Consider the following 20092-nt stretch of genomic DNA (forward strand, 5'->3'; position numbering starts at 1 on the left):
TTTTGCTCCCGTTTTAGGATCATTTCCGGGTCGCGCGGGCCCAATTATTGGTTACGTTACCGTTTATACCCTGTGTATGCACTGGGATACACAGGGTTGCTGGGTTAAAACAGTGACCCCCCCCCCCCCCGTTGACAAAACGGTCCGGGGGGTGGTGGGCCGGTTCGGACCAAAATGCGAGGGCTGAATTTTGGTCCCAGTCCGCCCCTGACAGACACACACACACACACACACACACACACACACACACACACACACACACACACACACACACACACACACACACACACACACACACACACACACACACACACACACACACACAGAGCACACACACACAGAGCACATGCAAGCAACGGTCACTGTTTACTCTCTCTCTCTCTCTCTCTCTCTCTCTCTCTCTCTCTCTCTCTCTCTCTCCAAAAATTGGTTTTAGCAAAAAACTAAAGCAGAATTAAAGATGGGTAATCTGTATGTTGCAATTAATGCACACACACTCCATACACCCAAGTCCAAATCGGTCTCTTCACACTGTCTCTGCTCTTTTTCATTAATTTTCATTCTTTTCTCTCTGCTTTTTTCCTCACTCACTCTTTATCACTTTCTCCCTCCATCATGTGCCCCCCCCCCCCCATCTTTCTCTCTGAGAGCTAACAATTAACACTGACAGCTTGATACTTGCATGACTTTAGTCTAGCATGCTAATTAACACTGCACTGCACCGCACGCTGTCATGTATCTGCAGATATGGAAATGTGCCCAACGTGACATTTACCGTGTTAATTAAAAACAAAGCTAAATCCTACAATTTCTAGCAAAATCAGTTGTGTTAATTAAATTCCGAGAGTGTAAAAATGTTCCCGCAAGGGTCCATTAACGCTGGGGACTTTACTGTGTAGTTATGGTCATATTAATGAAGGTCTTTCAATACTGTGAACCTTAGTAGGTGGATTGATGTCTGTATGGACACTATTGTCTTACCATTACATACAGCACTAGATCACCAACACTGCTGTATAAAAGTGTTAGGAGTACGTCATGGGTGGGTGTGTGGGTGTGTGTGTGTGGGTGGTTGGGTGGTTGGGTGCGCAGCCGTTCATTTGATAGGATCGGGGAAGGTCCTAGTTCCTAGAGGCTGATAATACTGGTCTATTAAGGACAGCAGTTCACAGAGGTCACACTCTCCTCTGCATGCGTGCACGGCTGTGCATGCCATGTGTGTGGATGTGCAATTGTGCACGTCTGTCTCTCTGTCTGTAAGTCTTCCATCTGTCTGACCATCCATTTGTCTGTCTGTCTGTCTGTCTGTCTGTCTGTCTGTCTGTCTGTCTGTCTGTCTGTCTGTCTGTCTGTCTGTCTGTCTGTCTGTCTGTCTGTCTGTCTGTCTGTCTGTCTGTCTGTCTGTCTGTCTGTCTGTCTGTCTGTCTGTCTGTCTGTCTGTCTGTCTGTCTGCCTGCCTGTCTGTCTGTCTGTCTGTCTGTCTGCCTGCCTGCCTGTCTGTCTGTCTGTCTGTCTGTCTGTCTGTCTGTCTGTCTGTCTGTCTGTCTGTCTGTCTGTCTGTCTGTCTGTCTGTCTATGAGCATGTCTTTCCTCTTCCTAATCATGAGTAAATTGTTAAAATTGTTCTGTCCCCCCCCCCCCACACACACACACACAGCGGTGTGTGTTACCTTGCAACAGTGAGGTTCCAGGTGGAGTGCTCTCAGGGATGTTGTCTCTGCTATAGATGGAGTGAGGGAACTCTGGAGTACAGTCATTCTCATCTGTTATATGGACAACAACCTGGAGAGAGAGAGAGAGAGAGGGGGGGGGGGGTGAAGTCATTTTCATCTGGCAATGGACAACATTCTAAGGTGAAAAGGGGGGATACTTTTCATGTTTCTTTGTGTGTGTGTGTGTGTGTGTGTGTGTGTGTGTGTGTGTGTGTGTGTGTGTGTGTGTGTGTGTGTGTGTGTGTGTGTGTGTGTGTGTGTGTGTGTGTGTGTGTGTGTGTGCGTGTGCGTGTGTGCGTGGAAGGCTGTGGGTATATAAATTGTCATGAACAGTATTTGCACAATTGCTTTCCAAGTAACACACACGCATGCACACGCACACGCACACGCACACGCACACGCACACGCACACGCACACGCACACACACACACACACACACACACACACACACAGGACTTATGGGAGGTCCGGAAGTAATTGATAAACCTGACCTTCATTGTATCATTGTGCCATAATAACTCAGAGGTAAATTGACACAGAGGATCTTACTGTATGTGTGTGTGTGTGTGTGTGTGTGTGTGTGTGTGTGTGTGTGTGTGTGTGTGTGTGTGTGTGTGTGTGTGTGTGTGTGTGTGTGTGTGTGTGTGTGTGTGTGTGTGTGTGTGTGTGTGTGTGTGTGTGTGTGTGTGTGTGTGTGTGTCTGTCTGTGTGTGACTGTTGCTTTTCTCCAGTGTGTCTTATATCTCTGTGGACCAGACACGCCAGGGGGTATGCCTATCTCACTGGAGACAGTAAGACAGACAGACAGACAGACAGACAGACAGACAGACAGACAGACAGACAGACAGACAGACAGACAGACAGACAGACAGACAGACAGACAGACATTGTTTTTTTTTATATTTCAAAACGGTCTTAAGTAATGTAAAGTATACATGATGTGAACATGCACGATGCATGGTACTTCATTGTCAGACTTCAACTTCAACTTCTTGTTTATGCCCAAAATGATTGGACATACAGGTTTTGTATCAATTTGTAGAAATATTAGACCTTAAAGGGATTCTAGGTAACTTGAAGCCTAAATTTAAAAATATTTATATATATATATATTTTGCATTTTTCCCCCTATATCAGCCACTATATAATGATGCTGGGGTGTTTTCCTGCATTGAAACACAGTCCTCTTTCTGAAATCCGTATTTTCCCTACTATTTATGTTTTGACATCCGGGTATCCGGGACGTAAATGAAACGCACGCATGTGCGCGTCCGTGTCCGTGTGGCGAGTTCGAGTGAAACCGAATGGAACCGAGTGCAGCCGACAAAAACGGAACGGCAGCCATTGTTTTCTCTGCTGTGTTTTTACTTTCGGTTTTAAAACTTTAAAACGCTCTCAAACTTATTTTTTGAGGCACGGAATTTACTTTTAAGCAACCTATTTTCGGCATAGCACCTTCTAAAGTCCCCTTGCGTCATATTAGCTGGTGCTGGGGAAAATGAGCTGCTGATTGGCTGAAGGAGAATGAACTGCTGATTGGCTGAAGGGGTTGTCAGTGAGTCAACGGTACTAACTGTTTGACAACAGTTTTTCTCTTTTTTTGATCTCTGAAGTTGCCTAGAATCCCTTTAATCGTGAAATGTTCACTCATGTTCTAATCATGTATACTTTACATTACTTAAGACCGTTTTCCAAATACTTAATTATTTTACATTTTGGACCAAATAGACAATTTTACATTGAGGTGCTCACTCTTCTTTAGTGCCCACTCTTCCTGTTACCAAGGAAAAGAGAGTGACAGAAAACTATGGAATGGTGAAAAAGAAATCTGTCTAAAAGATGCTTGTCTCTCAATCTTGTGTGTATTGTGCCAAAGCATCTCTCTCTACAGCATGTGTATGACCCAACTGTCTGCAGGGCACTGCATCACATGCCAGGTCCAAGGAGAAGAACTCACTCAGCCTTGTTCAGAGATTGCCAAACCAAAATGGCTGCCCCTGCTAGAGGGATTCCACTGGGTCAGTGTCATAATATGACACCTCAATTACCCTGCCAGAGGGGGAAACTGGCACCAGACAGAGTCTGGCCAACACCTGCTCTTACCGAGGAAGAAAAGTGCTTTTAATTATTCCATTGTTATTCAGTGGCTGTCTCCACTACATGCTGTCTCCAAACAGTGCACAAGTTAATAACAGTGGTTCTGGTTGGATAGGTTTGTGTGCTACAGTTGTAATTGAATGGCTTTTTAGCAATGTGCTATTACATAGCTACAGTAATACAAGTCTACTGTATGTCTAAAGAGATTTACAAAGGATTAAAATAAAAAACGTACCGCTACCTTTGAGCCGTCAGCAATGTGTCATGCCAGTTAGCAGAGCTCATAGCACACATTTCTCCATAGGCACACACACTACCGAGCGCAACTCATGCAAATGGAATCAAGACAAATGCAGCTTGTTCGAGAAGAGAAATCCAATTCCTCTTCGTCTCACTCGGCATCTCCCCTTCAAAACCCCCGCTGGCATGCACACTCTGAGACTCATATCCTTAGTCTACACTCCTATTCAGCTCTGCCACTATCTTGGCTCAGTCGAGCTAAACCGCTCCCCTATTTTCAATTTCCAAAACCCTCTTACCGGGGGGAAGCTGCAAGCTGACCACCTGAGTGGATATTTCTTACGCACCCCTGCACCTGCAACACAGGGTCTTTTCAGTAATATGGACACGGCCAGCGAAGACGGATGCGAGATAGATTGGAATGTGCGACTGATTCTGCAAACATGTCCTGAATATTTAAAGTGGTGTTAAATGGAAAACAGTTTTTCCTTCACCATGCACCTTTCATCTCAGGTTGACACAGTGAATATATTGTATTGTAAATGCTGCTGCATATTAAATTATAGTGATGTTGAACTTTGGTAGAACCGTGGGCTGTATAACTCACCCAGCCATAATATAAGTCAAGATATTCTCATACAATGTCATCAAATGCTTCAGTAAAAACCTCTTCTCACTCAACTGTCATCTGTCATCAGGGTGTCACTTGAGCAAGAAACTTTCCCCAAACTGTTCCACTGAGGCTTCTCAGTGGAACACAGTAGAACATCCACATCCATTTTAAAGGACCCCCATAACTCTGAGAGTGTGCAAACTAACTATCAATCATTTAGCTGGGGACCCCCTGGAATCCTGGGGTCCGCTGACCCCACTTTGAGATGTACCTGCCTTAAAAAAAAAAAACCTAACTAACGAACTCTAACCCCTAAAATAAGAACAAATCAAATAGATTGGTGTAAACTCGTAGCATTAGCTACTGTATTGAGTTTGAGGAATTTAATAGATTCTTTAAGTTTGTACCATTGTTCCATTGAAAGGGCTGGAATATATACTGTATAATTCAGGTTAGATGTGGCTCCTATATACAGTATGTTTCAAGGCACTTAGGTCTCACACACACACACACACACACACACACACACACACACACACACACACACACACACACACACACACACACACACACACACACACACACACACACACACACACACACACACACACACACACACACACACACACACAGTCAGGATCACATGTACAGCCCTTTAGAGTGAATTAGCCAGCCATGCTTATACATCAGAGGGCCTTGAGGGATGCTGATAGTTTATAACAGCTATGCTATGTCTGTACCAGCCATCTGGACGCTGAGCAGGTGATAATGGATTTCTGTGTGTGTGCCTGTGTGTGTGTGTGTGTGTGTGTGTGTGTGTGTGTGTGTGTGTGTGTGTGTGTGTGTGTGTGTGTGTGTGTGTGTGTGTGTGTGTGTGTGTGTGTGTGTGTGTGTGTGTGTGTGTGTGTGTGTTAATGTGAACAGATGAGCTATATATGCAGCATACTCTGGGGAATTAACCATGTGCAGAAAATATTCTGCCACCATGTTCCTGTACTTAACACTCTGTGTGTGCGTGCATGTGCGTGTGTATGTGTATGTGTGCCCACACGCGCATGCGTGTGTGCGTGTGTGTGTGCGTGCGTGCGTATGTATGTGTGTGTGCGTTTGTTGTCTTATAGAATAAATAATTATATTTTTAGTTTATAGTAGCCTTTATTCCTTTCCTGCATCTGGTTACAGTATGTGTGTGTACGTACCTGCTCATACGCCGCTTTGTGTGTACTGTGTATACTCATATTTGTCTATGATGTCTTGTGTGTTTACCCGTGTAAACATACAATATGTGTGCATATAGTACCTGCATACTGTAATTATGTGTGCTTACTTGCACGTATACCCGTATTGCACCTGAAAATACAAGATCTATAGAGAAAACAACAGAAGTTTGCAATGTGCGTGCGATGTGCTGTGAGCGTGTAGACCTGCTACTTTCACTATTTCTGCACAACACCGGTGTGCAACGAAGTAGAAAATAACGCTTACACTGTTAATCAATTCGTAGATATATAAATTATATATAAATACATATAAAAACACGTTGTTAACCACTTAAACCCCATATGGTTGAGCGGAGTCCATCAGGGCTCTACACTAGTGTATTTTATGTTTTCTGTTATTGTGGGGAAAGCTTTAGCTGAAAATAGCCGACGCGTTGTGAGCTTGCCGATCTGCCATTTTCGTTGGAATAATCATTGGAATAATCGCTAAGACGGCGGCCGATAGTTGCAGCCCTATAAGCTGCGTGTGCCTACCTCAGCCACTCCGCTGAGTCCCGTGTCGGTCTCGGACGCGCGGACCTGCAGGGTGTGCAGGGTGTGTCCGCTCTCGTAGTCCACGGCCCTGGTGAGACTGAGGGCCCCGCTCTCCTGGTTGATGCTGAACAGGTTGCCAGGGTTCACCAGCAGCATGTAGGACAGGCTCTTCTTCTGGAAGGAGATGGCCTGCACCGTGGCAACACTGGAGACACAGGAAGTGGACCATTTTTTAAACGACAACCAAAGACAAGAATAACAGTTATAATGAGAAGAGGAATGATAGAACTATGACACAAGAGATTACTTAAATCCAATTCAAACGGAATCGTGCGACCATTGGTGGAAGAACTATTCAGATTTTTTACTTAAAGGGATAGTTCACCCCCAAAATGACGTTTTTCTATCGATTAGTCACCCCATGGAGACTTGAATTCATGGATATTTTTGGGCGGTGAAACCGCCCCTATAAGTGAGGTTTGGATATTTGTACAATTATCCTGCGCTGTGATTGGCCAAAAAGTACCCCGCCTAACCCTGCACTGTGATTGGCCAATCACAGTCTATTCAGGACTGTGATTGGCCAGTGTCACATGACACATGTGCATAGCCCTATATAAGAAACCATAACTTAAAAAAAAACATAAATTGGTTTTTTTTAAGTTATGGTTTCGTCTAGCATAAAGAGTGTTTCAATAAATGTATTTATTTTTTGTACATGATTGGTTGACTCCATTCAGTATTGTGATTAGCTAGCAAGACACCGCCCACTTCACACAGGGTGTGATTTTTTAGTTTTTTGTCACATTCCTAAGCCAATAATTTGATGACGGTTCCGGTAGGAGACACAAAAAGGCTCCTTTGTGTCTCCTAACGGAACCACTGCCTACTGGTCCGCTGGTTATCAAATTAGTGGCTAAGAAATATCCATGATTTCAAGTCTCCATGGGGTGACTAATGGATAGAAAAAATATATCTTTGGGGGTGAACTATCCCTTTAAGTAAAAGTAAACTAGCAACACCACTATATAGAAATACTCTGTCACAAGTAAAACGGCTGTATTGAAAATGTTAATTGTGTACAAAAGTATAAAAGTATTGGCATCAAAATATACTTGAAGGAGCACTTCACCCATTTGCAACCATATCTTCATATAACTGGGCCTCACTAGTCTACTGGTCTACTCACTATGTCTCATTTGTGGGCTATGGACAGTTCAGAAACATGCCTACCAATGATATTATCAATGGGGATTCCATATCCAACCTAATAGAAACTACAGCCTTTCTCCTCCTGGAAAGTTAGAATGCTGAAATAGAAACCATTGTTCTTGCATTAATAAAATAAAAAAATAAAAAATGTTTCAAATGTCCAAACCCGATGATATTAGCCTCGCGTGGCCAGACAATATCACACGACACACTGCGTGGATATTAGTCTGGTCCTTATCAACGATAGATTTTTTTCCAAGGGGCGGTTACAAAAAGATCCAAACGGACTCTATTGGTTAGACCTAAACCAATCAGAGCAGTGCTTCCTTGTTCACGAACTAATCAGAGCAGTGCTTCCTTGTACGTCATTGCTCCAAATAAGGTGATAAGCCCGCCCACATTTGGATACTGGGCCCTGGTTGGCTCCACACCACTGCGGAGGGAGAGAAGTGGAATCTCTATGGAGGGGGGCCAGACCTAATCTGCCGAGGGCTAAAGTGCGATGCGATTTTGCAAAGGCAGATTCGGCTGGAACCAGGCTACGATGATATCACTGTTAGGCAGGTTTCTGAACAGTCCACAACCCTCCTCTGAGACACAAATCAAGCAGACAGAATTGGTTACATTAGTGAGGACCAATTATATGAAGATAAGGTGGGAAATGGTTGAAGTGGTCCTTAAAGTACCAAAGTAAAAGTTACTCATTATGAATAGCCCATCTCAAAATAAAGTTAATAATTTAAAAAAAAAAGTCAAACGTTTTTTCAAAATGACAGATCTACAAGCTCACAACGCTGAGCTTGTAGAAGTTACTGTGTACTGGCAGCACTGTATGCTATCATTTAAAGGTTACAGCCATCAGGGACGTTCTAAATAAAGATACCTACTTAAACCTCATCTAACCAGCCACCCACTGACACACGCATACACGCTCGCGCACACAAATGCACACACTGACTGGACCCAAATGCACCCTTATGGATGTGTATGTGACATTTGCACACTCTCAGCATTAAATGAACACCAAGGCTTTCACAGTGTGCATATGCATACAGTAACCATGGACAGACACAAACACCAGCTCTCACACAGCTCAGAAGGTGGCATGGATACTTAGTTATTAATACAATCTGCTTTGCGCCAGCAGCCCTGAGGAGGCGGGTTCTCACTCACTCACACACACACACACACACACACACACACACACACACACACACACACACACACACACACACACACACACACACACACACACACACACACACACACACCCTTACACACATTACCCTTCATGTTAATCCAGAGCTCGCTTTTAATAAATATTTGAATTTGCCACACTTTCAAATTCTCTGCCTCGGGCCAGAATGATGCATCTGTGCCCCCCCCCCCCAAACCCCTCTCCATCCTTCTATCCCTCCCCTCTATGTCTCCACCCCCCCCTCATCCCTCCGTTGCTATTCTTCTTGCCTTGCACCGGGGGGCACATCATTTCATGCGTCAAATGACCGGCGATGCCAAGGAACAGGCCATGCTTCATGCACAAACGCACGCACATAAACACATGCAGAATAACACACACACATGTAACAAACAAAATATAATGAACTGCAACAGGTACACACAAATGCGTGCGTGTGTGCATCCATGCACACACGCACACGCACACGCACACACACACGCACACAGACAGACAGACAGACAGACAGACAGACAGACAGACAGACAGACAGACAGACAGACAGACAGACAGACAGACAGACAGACAGACAGACAGACAGACAGACAGACAGACAGACAGACAGACAGACAGACAGACAGACACACACACACACACACACACACACACTCATGCATTCACATACATACATTTTTTGTGTTATCCTTTTAGCCAAAGTGTGTCACCGTGCCGTACTGCTGTTTACATTTTTTACTAATGAAGTATTCAATCAATCATTCAAACTCACGCTTGGCCCACTGGTGTGTTCTCTGGGACGGTCAGGGTGTAGGTGGAGTTGGTGAACTGTGGGGGGCGGTAGCCAGCCAGGACGGCCACTGTAGCAGGGGGACCCTTACGACCGTGCGTGTCCACAGCCTGCACCCTCAACAGGTACTCCTTGCTCGGGGTCAAAGGGCGGCCTGTGGTCCGGACCTCCCCCGAGCTTCGGTCCACCTCAAAGCAGTCCTCTCCACCTGAGGAGAGTATAGGATTGAATTGATATGGTCAAAACAACAGATACTGTAGCTTTGCAGACAGAGACTGGCATACAGTACAGATAGACAGATAGATCAATGGAGATGAAAACAGACCGATGGAGAGACAGATACGGTACGTAATACATAGCCTACATAAGTACATTTATGGAGAGCAGATTCATTAGATCAGTGGCTTGCAAAGTGGGGTCCGGGAACCCCCAGGGGTCCTTGTGGGGGCCCCCAGCAATATTAGTTAATTTGGCATTAAAATCATTTTTAACCGCGTCGCACTGCAATGTGTTGTAAGCTTGTAGATGTGCTATTTTTTTAACATTTTGAAAATGTGTGAAAAATGTTGAATTATTTGTAAATAATTTGATAACACAAATCTTCTCTTATGGGGGTCCCTGGCACAAAATCTTTTCAGATGGGGGTCCATGGCCTAACACACAATGTTTTTAGAACCACTGCATTAAACCCACAGCAGTCCACAAACCAGTGCACAAGTTTGAGGCTGGCGGAGGACTGGTGTGATGATTATTGGTATATTTTCGTGTTTATGTGTTTGCAAGGCAAAACGGAAGGGTATCGGGGCCCCTTCTGCCAGCTGGAGAAACACAGTGTGTGTGTGTGTGTGTGTGTGTGTGTGTGTGTGTGTGCGTGTGTGTGTGTGCGTGCGTGCGTGCGTGTGTGTGTGTGCGCGTGTGCGTGCGCATGTTAGTGGGGGGCTAACATCTCGACTGTGATCTGTCTTTGAACACTGTGTCTCTTTTGATACTCGGGATGCGGCCAGTTTAACTGGTGTCCCCCTGGGCAGCGATAGCAGATATATAGAGAAAGGCAATGGAGAGATGAAGCAAAGGGGGGGGGGGCGGGGGGGGGGGGGGGGGGCTACAGAGAGGGAAAGAGGTCCACAGCTGTTGGAAACAGGGAAGGGGGGGGGGGGATGATCAGCTACAGCTGCATCTGACCTGTCAATCTGATTTTAGTCTTTCTTTTCGCTTCAGCATCCAACACTTTTCTGTTGCCCATAGTCTATTGATGTGATGCTATTTCTAACATTTCCTGGCAATGAATATAATATATCAGTACAATACAGCGAGGAGTGCCAAAAGTTACGATTGGGATGCTAGGGTGAAATATGGTCTATTTGTTGTATACATGTTGAATAATGTATACAGTACATGTTGCATAATGTATATTATGTTTTAAGCAAAAGGTGAATATGTACAGACTGTCAGCTAGGGCTTATGTCCAACCGGTGACATGATGACTTACATACAAACAATAACAAAAAGAGATTCTTGACATCATAACATGGCCATATATTAGTTTGTGGTAGGGTCTGCAGACGTCATTCTTGCGGGTGCGGGTCGGGCGGGTGAACTCTGGCCACGATAAAACTAATGGAACGGGTTGGGTTATGGTCCGCTTCGGGTCGTTAATTGGGTCGGTGGCAGGTCTGGTGGAGACCCGCAACGTGTTCAAGCTACCCTGCATATACATGAAATAAAACAATCGCAATACTAGTGTATAAAATGAGTCTTGGGATAATTGATGTGACAAAAAAGGTGGGGAAAAAAATCACTGCCCAAATGTCTAAATACTTTCATCACCAACCAACTGTAAACTTAAGAAACTAAAACTGAGTAATGTCATTAATGCTACTAATTGGCTTCAAGTGAACTTTGAGAACATATTTCCATATTGGCATGGTATTAAAAGCATTTTCTATGTAAATGATTGGATTAATTCTTGGAACATATGTAGTTACTTTAAGCTAAAGGGGAGTCAAAATCTCTTAATATGATGGCATTAGGAATTAACACTCAAAATAGCATTTTCATCCTCCTTACCTCTCCCTCTCCATCTGCTTCCTCCCAATACCCCCACCCAAAAAAAAGTAAAAATAAAGAATCCACAGCTGCAGGCATGGAGGCTCCATCCATCCTCCCTCCTGCAGCCCACCCCCCTCCCTGTCTCTCTCCAGAGAGTTTCCCATTATTCCTGCATCTAGGAGCTTTCTATGCCCCAGGGAACGATTAACAGTATTCCGCAATGCCATTTATGTGCATTTGCTAACACGTGTGCGCCCCCCCCCCCCATACACATACGCATACACACACGCACACACTGCTACCCCCCAACCCCCCCTCAGCTGTAATTGAAATTCAACATGTCCTCGGAAGAAATCTCCAAATAAACAAAAACAAAATCAATATACACGCCGTGGCGTCCCTCTGCCAGATGTTGCTCATAATTACTGCTGTCAAAACTACACTAGTTCTTGTTTTGGTACATCTGCGCGTCGCTGCTTAGCGATGGAAGGAGAAGCATGCTAATTTGCGGCTGATGGAGTTTGGTTCAAATTGTGATTTATTATATATTTTTTCTCCTCTCTTATTGTCTTGCTGCCTCAAATTCTAGAAGCATATGCAAGCACACACACACACACACACACACACACACACACACACACACACACACACACACACACACACACACACACACGTGTACAGTATGGACGCACGCACGCACACACAAATAAAGAGATTCAATGTTGTCTACTTGAACTTGACCCCTGTTGTTGCTGCCTGCACTGACTGTTTGTTTATTTTTATTTCTGTTTTCTTAGATACCTTCAGTGAAGAAAAATAGGAAAGATATAGGTAGAGAGGGGGGTGGGGGTGACATTCAAACATGATTGCGAGCGCAGCATTTTCCAGGTAGCCTACATAAAGTATAAAAATATCAAGCAAATGTCAGCTAAAAATAAATAAAACAACGTACAATAACAATGACTATATCTTCTACACCAAAGAGAATTGCAGTAGGTAAACTTGCCCGTGAATAACACCATTTTCATAAACATTATTGGGTATTGTTAATCCAACTCACTGTCCAGTAGCAGGAAGTGGGCGTGTCCAACTGTTCCGCCTGGTTGCCTGGCAGACAGGCGGTAGACGATGGAGCCAGCTGCAGCATCAGGACCCACAGCAGCCAGGTAGGGGGAGGGGAACATGCCCCACTGCAGGTCAGCCTGGCTGGGCATGCTCAGAGTCAGCCGACACAGGTACCAGTCATCACCTGGAGAGAGGCGTAGGGGGGAGGAGTTGATTAAACATTGTAAAACAGATACAATGTGGTTCACTGGCTTCCTTTAAAACAGCCCTGAAAATTCACCTTGCAGGAGGCCAAAGAAGGAGGTAATTATCACATCTCCCTTAGACAGGCGACCACCCACCCCCTTTCTTTAATCCCATTCCTCCCATTAACCCTTTTTTTTTTTAACTATGTGCATATAGTGTTTTATATTTGTGATGATATTGAATTTTGGTGTTATTTTTTATATGTTGATGAATTAGAACTTTTAGACCAAGTGTTTGACTGTACTCGTGCTGTTTTGCATTTTTGTCTAATAAAATATTCAATCAATCAATCAACAATGTCATGCATTTGTGTACTTCAGCCACGGTACCAATGTGATTGCTGATGCCTGATTGTATACTTGTTGTGTTATTGTATACTTTGGTGTTGTGCACCAAAAATACTGTAGCAGATGTACATGCGGACGACGCATTGTCTGCATTTAGATTCAGTGCCTGACACAATGCACAACCAAAGTATAAATCAGGCATGAAGGTGATGCCCTTGGCCACGACAATCACATCTCAAGGACACTTTGTATGTCCTTTGTTCATCAGTTTGACAGTAAAACGGAAACTTATTGTGAGTCTCAACCCAACGTGGGCTGTGGTTCCTCCCACGGCTGGAAGGCTACTAGGTACTGAAGCACATCATGGCAGGGCTTTGTGCTCTCCGAACACATTCATCCATCTAATCCCTCAGAAGTATTTACCATCTTCAGCACAATCTCTCTGATCCTATTTGCTAGTGGGCATCCATTTCTCAAACCTCCCCCTCTTTTCGTCGCTTCACTCCCTCGGCAAATAAACACAGAAGCACCTGAACCCGGTGCAGGGGCGGCCATCTTGGAGCTAATCTCGCGGTCAAGACAAATGACCCCTCACAAAGTGGCTGATGGGCCTCCTTAATAGCCTGTAGCATTTTGTGGCCCAGAATGGGTTGACTGTGTATAGCAAGGCAGCTCCACAAGCATCAGACAGAAAGATGACATTTCTGTAGGCTAAGATATAAATCAAATTCTCACATTTCATCGAAAGCAGGTTTTTTTTCTGAAACTATGTTATTTTTGTCAAGCGACACGTCGTACGTCACTTTGTCACCGAAGCATTCGCTTGAGAGCGAAAGCTAGAGGATAGAGAAGTCCATGCTCCAAAAAAAAACTAAAACACTTTGCGATGATGAGAAGGTGACAACCACGTCTTCAGCGCAGTCCAAAATAAACATAAATGTGTCTTCCTGTGGATGTGTGGCAATCACTACTCTGTAGTCTCTGTCTCTGTCTCTGTCTCTGTCTCTCTCTGTCTCTGTCTCTCTCTCTCTATCTCTCTTTCGCTCTCTTGTCTGTAGCAGTCCCTGTGTTCTGCTTGTCGTCTTTTCTGAGGAGGGATTTCTTCTGGTCTGAAGACACTTCCTCAGCACCAGCTGTTGTTTCGCCGCATCTCTTCGCGAGAATGGAGACAACAGCGGAAATAAGAGAGAGCTTCACTTCAGAGGCTCACGAAATGGCACAGAATAAAACTGTCTCCTCTCCTTTCCTGCCTTTTCTTATACACACACACCTCTGAGCGTCTATCAACACGAACAGAGAGAGAAAGAGTAGGAGGGAGAGTGCTGTGGAGGGACAGAGAGAGAGAGAGAGAGAGAGAGAGAGAGAGAGAGAGAGAGAGAGAGAGAGAGAGAGAGAGAGAGAGAGAGAGAGAGAGAGAGAGAGAGAGAGAGAGAGAGAGAGAGAGAGCGCGTGGTAGAGAGGAAAGTGGTTGGAGCTTAGGTGATAAGAAAGAGAGAGAGAGTGAGGGGGGGGAGAGAAAAGACAGGAACATGAGATGAGAGAGGGAGAGTAGAGAGAGAGAGAGAGAGAGCGGGGGATCGAAGTGAGAGGAGAGGGGGGGAAAGTGTGGAGAAAGGAAGGTAGACGTTCTGAAGGGAGAACAGAGAGAGTGGGAGAGGTGGAGCAGAGGAAGATGAAGGGGGAAGTTGGTAAACGCTCCTGACAGCTCCCAGTTAACAGCTCAGGGCTCTCATAGCATTCAAGTCTGTTTATTGGGGATGTGGCTGCTTGTAATGCAGAATGGTATGGTGGAGTACTGTACAACAGTCAGGTCAAGATTTGATTTGAACGAGCGGTTGAGGGGTAGTGACCAGTGGTGGAAAAGGCACTCACATTTTTTACAATGCAATGTAGAAATACTCTGTTACAAGTACAAGTCCAGAATTCAAAATTTACTTTAGTAAAAGTACAAAAGTATTGGTATCAAAGTACTCATTAAGCAGGTCACAAGTTTTCAAATGCATAAAATGCATAAAAATCTTTTGAAAATAGCAGATCTACAGTACGGTAGATTGTAGCTTGTAGATCGGCTATTTTCAAATGGCCAAAGTAATTATAGGGCTGGAGTGGTTAATGTATGTTTTGTAATAATAATCAAAATCTAAAAAGTAACTAGTTACTTTACACTACTGGTCCTTTGGGGTCTAAATGAAGCATGTATGCGTTGCATTCTCTGCATCATCATGACAAAGATCAACACATTCAAATATCCTCGCTGTCGGGCAAAAACCTTGTATGTCCAAAACCGTTACTTTTCAGGAAATGTAAAAAATAATCTGTGTTCCAATGCATCCAATGCAGTTATTATTTAGTCCCAAGCTCTTGTTAATACTTTTAATTGGTGAAATGTTTATAAAACCCACAGACAGACTTAACCACTCTCAACCTGTCGTCCCTATTTCGGGCATGCATTCTAAAAGCAAAAATGTTCAAAAAGTTTCAAAAAGTTTCAAAAATAGCAAGCTCACAATGCATCAGCTTGTGATGTGTTATAATAACCTTATATATCTGCTATTTTCTGTACTTTTGCGTGACACTGTCACACAACGAGGTATAAAATAGGGCATTCATTTATGAACAAAGATTAAATATGGAAATTCAAGCTTTCTGCCCGACAGCGACAATATTATGTTAATGGTCAGACAAGCCAGATGAACAGAGCCTTTAACGAATGCAAAACAAATGCCCTGTGGCGAGCAGTCAGAGCCATCCATAACTTATACAAACATCTATAGGGAAATGCTCTCCATCAACTGCAGTATATATAAGACTGGGCCCGTGGCTTTAATAAAAGAAGGGGAAAAAAACGTTGTTGAGCCTAGGTTCCTGGGTTTCTTTAGCATCACAAATGCTGCCCCGTATGCATAACTGTGTCATGATCCCTGGTCTGAGCCACTGCATGCATGCATGCTAAGTACTTGCAAAACACATGCATGAATACATAAATGCATACAAAGGGTTGGCTCTGGGTTGACTGAGTGGGCTTTTGGCCGTTTACCTAGCCTGAGGAGAGAGAGAGGAATGGAAGAAGCATAGAGTGATTAACCCGAGTGTCATCAAATATACTTCTATGCTTTTAGCCTGCATCTATCTTGCATTAGGATTATGGTGGACAATGCTGTAAAACAATTTGAGCCTCAGTATCCGTAGAAAAACAAGACGTGCTTGCTACTAAATCCAAGATTGATTTGTGATTTATTTTTAATAGTAAAACTGTTTTCTGCAAAGGGTTAAAACCCTTTCAAAGATGTGGGTTTCATCATAGTCTTTTAAACAACTTTGGGGCTTCTTGTAAACAACAACATGCCAAGTCGTAATGTGTTCATTTTGCTGTTTGGAAAGGTTTTACAACGATTTCCTTTCCTTTCCAGCGTGGCGCAAATGATGCAAGTGAACGGCACTGCAATGTTGTCATGTGCATTCAGACAGAGGTGAGATCTGTAATATGGTTAAACTGCACTTCTTAAACATGATTGTTATGCACAACTAAATCAAAGTGGCCACTTTAAAGCACCAATTAGAGAAGCCAGTGGAGAATTTGACATACAGTATGGATGAGAACAACAATGAGAGGAGAAGAGAGGGGGCTTGAGAGTTATGAAGAATCACCTCCCTGGGAGAAACAGAGACATCTTATTCCGTTGCAGTTCTCTTTTTCTGTCTCGTTCTCTCTGCTTCATGCCTCCAAGCTGTCATATCTCTCTCTGCTTCTTTGTCTCTTTGTCCATCTCTCTCATGTATCTAAATCCCTCCTACGATCTTAATCAATGTCTTGAATATATCATGCCAAATGTGTCTGGCCGTCTTTACATCACGAGGACAGCAATTGGAAGTGTATTTTAAACGGGACACCTTCCATAATTGAATCGGAGCTTGATGTGTTTTAAATTCGTCAATCCAAATCCATTTCAATAACTGTCTTTACTCCACTTAACAAAACAATTTCTCCAGTGGTTTCAAATTCATCAATAAATCATCCTTCTTTCCCCGTCTCTCTCTCTCTCTCTCTCTCTCTCTCTCTCTCTCTCTCTCTCTCTCTCTCTCTCTCTCTCTCTCACTCTCTCCCTATCCTTTTCAACATTCGTCTCCAGTGGTGTAAAGTAACTAAGTACATTTACTCAAGTACTGTACTTAAGTACAATTTTGAGGTATTTTTTACTTTACTGGACAATTACCAATTTGGGTGAACGACTATTTTCAAAATATTTTCATACATTTTATCCATTTTGAAAACTTGGGACATATGGGACATTATACATAATGAGTACTCTCTACTTTGGTACTTTAAGTACATTTTGATACCAATACTTTTGTACTTTTACTCAAGTAAATTCAAAATTTCTGACTTTTACTTGTAACAGAGTATTTCTACATTGCAGTATTGGTACTTTTATTGAAGTAAAAAATTTTAGTACTTTTTCCACCACTGTTCATCTCAGTCTCTCCCCTCCAATACGCTTCACCCAAAGGCAGGTCCTCTAGGCTAGATGATCTCTGTCAGACTGGATCAGGACATCAAATCAGATTAGAATACAGGCTGACTATACTGACATCAGGGGAAGGGGACTTGGGTTGACTCCCTCCTAATCTCAGTTAAAAACAGACGGATACAATACAGAGGCAGCGCGTCATGTAAATACATTCACAAGATGATGGCTGGGTTCACACAAAGCTGCCATTCCCTCATTTGCATATCAATGCGGCCCCTTGTCATGGATTGTTACCCAAAATGAGGCTAAGAGGAAAACGAAATTGTATTTCGTTTACACTAAGCCCATTTCTATTTTCTATTCAAATTTGTTTATTTGTTCTGGGGTTTTTTCCCTTCCTTTTATTATCTTTGCTTTGATACACAGCGTATCAGGAACACATCCGAGAGAAGACAGAAGAGGACAGAGACACAATGAGAGAGCTATTTTTTTTTCTTTCTTTCTTTCTCCGTCTGACTTCAACAGTGGGTGACGTGTTCCGGCGTGAAGCAGAATGTGGCAGCGGACCAGCGTTGCTCCAAAAATAGCAAGCCGCCAGCATTTTGCAAAGCTCCAATTAGATAACCACAAACAACAAGCAGTAAGGCGTCAAATTAAACTATGCTTGTGTCCACAGGTTGTGGGTGAGCATGCATACATGCAATACAAGTTTGTATAATAAATTCAAATGAAACAACAACTGTGGAAGTGGCCCTCCTCTTGTAACTTAATTGGCTAACATGACTCTGCATTGACTTCAGAGTTGGGGAAGCCTTCTTTTGATTGCATATTATGACAAAAATGAAGGGGCTTGTAAGGCGGAGTCCTACGCAGGTTGGATATCCCCATTTTGAATTTAATGAATCGCGATCTACTCGCTGCTTCATGAAACCACCACATAAGTCACTCGTATCTCTAGTGGGGGTGTAGCTAATTGATTGACAGGCAATAGCCATTGAGGATTGAAATATGAGAACCAATCAAAACTAACCTGACTCCGCCAAATGGGCGGTATTGAGTTCACAGGTTCACAAGCTGTGAAACAAGTGTGTGAAGCAAGCTTCTTCCATCTGGCGGAGTCAGGTTAAATCAAAACACCCTCTGTGGTTGAGCAAATATTGCACAATGAATGCAAGTTTTTGTTAATGTATCCATTTGTAACTCAGAGAGTGTACAAAATGTAACCAAAGTATACTCTCAGAGTTAAATGAACACTTGTGATTTTACTGTGTAGCGGATACAGCTCGTTGCACCATGGGGACTACTCCTCTCGGGGTTTGAAGCCAGCCCATCCCCTTGAGACAACCTGTTTGAAAGTGGAGCAGAGGGCCTGACATGCGCTTATGATGGCCCCGCTCCCAGTGACAAGCATGGGTTCAAATGCTAAATACAAACTAAAGACCATCTTGCGATGGCATCACACCAGCTGTGATGGCAAATCGATGAGTACGGTGCATGACATGAGAGCTGTGTTCGGTGAAACAGGTGAATTGAGGCAGATTTATTCAATATGCATCCTGGAATGATCACAGTTCAGCATATGTTAGTAGTACTGACATATCCTGTATGTGCGTTTTGCTGAGATACTTCCTAATATCAAGTCAGGACGCTACGCCTGTGTGTGTGTGTGTGTGTGTGTGTGTGTGTGTGTGTGTGTGTGTGTGTTGTGCGTGCGTGCGTGCGTGCGTGCGTGCGTGCGTGCGTGCGTGTGTGTGTGTGCGTGCGTGCGTGCGTGCGTGCGTGCGTGCGTGCGTGTGTGTGTGTGTGTGTGTGTGTGTGCGTGCGTGCGTGTGGGTTTGTGTGCTTGAGGTATATTCATGTGCTTTGGGTTGTTCCATGCTCTGATCAACATTTACAGTGTACATGTATAATATACTGTATATACACAAATGCCAACACAATGTTTTCCTTTCTAGTAGCAGACTTCTGGATTGTGTGCGTATGTATGTGTGTGTGTGTGTGTGTGTGTGTGTGTGTGTGTGTGTGTGTGTGTGTGTGTGTGTGTGTGAGTGAGAGAGAGAGAGAGAGAGTGAGAGAGATTGACAGCGTGGGATGGATCTCATTGGTGATTTGCTGAGTGCAAGTGTTCCCAGGGGCATGGTTGCCAGGGTGACAGGTTAAGTTTCTGTGAAAATACAGGTGGGCACAACACTTAACTGCTTGGCCCGGTGTGTGTGTGTGTGTGTGTGTGTGTTTGTGTGTGTGTGTGTGTGTGTGTGTGTGGTGTGTGTGTGTGTGTGTGTGTGTGTGTGTGTGTGTGTGTGTGTGTGTGTGTGTGTGTGTGTGTGTGTGTGTGTGTATGCGCACGTGTGTGTGCACGTGTGTG

The 20092-nt window shown here is 43.8% G+C and overlaps 1 protein-coding gene across 1 annotated transcript in view; it reads right to left on the reverse strand.

Annotated features, from left to right (window-relative positions):
- The window catches only part of LOC308083563 (neural-cadherin), a gene marked incomplete at its 5' end in the record, with an annotated part of 160190 nt that overhangs the window by 74438 nt on the left and 65660 nt on the right, over nucleotides 1-20092 (reverse strand). The window contains 4 exon segments of the mRNA XM_080425877.1: nucleotides 1671-1782; nucleotides 6418-6622; nucleotides 9594-9819; nucleotides 12721-12909. Of these exon segments, the coding sequence (XP_080282003.1) occupies nucleotides 1671-1782; nucleotides 6418-6622; nucleotides 9594-9819; nucleotides 12721-12909 (732 nt within the window).

The sequence above is a fragment of the Gymnoscopelus braueri genome, assembly GCF_963280865.1.
Source record: "Gymnoscopelus braueri genome assembly, chromosome: 4".
In the NCBI taxonomy this organism is placed as follows: domain Eukaryota; kingdom Metazoa; phylum Chordata; class Actinopteri; order Myctophiformes; family Myctophidae; genus Gymnoscopelus; species Gymnoscopelus braueri.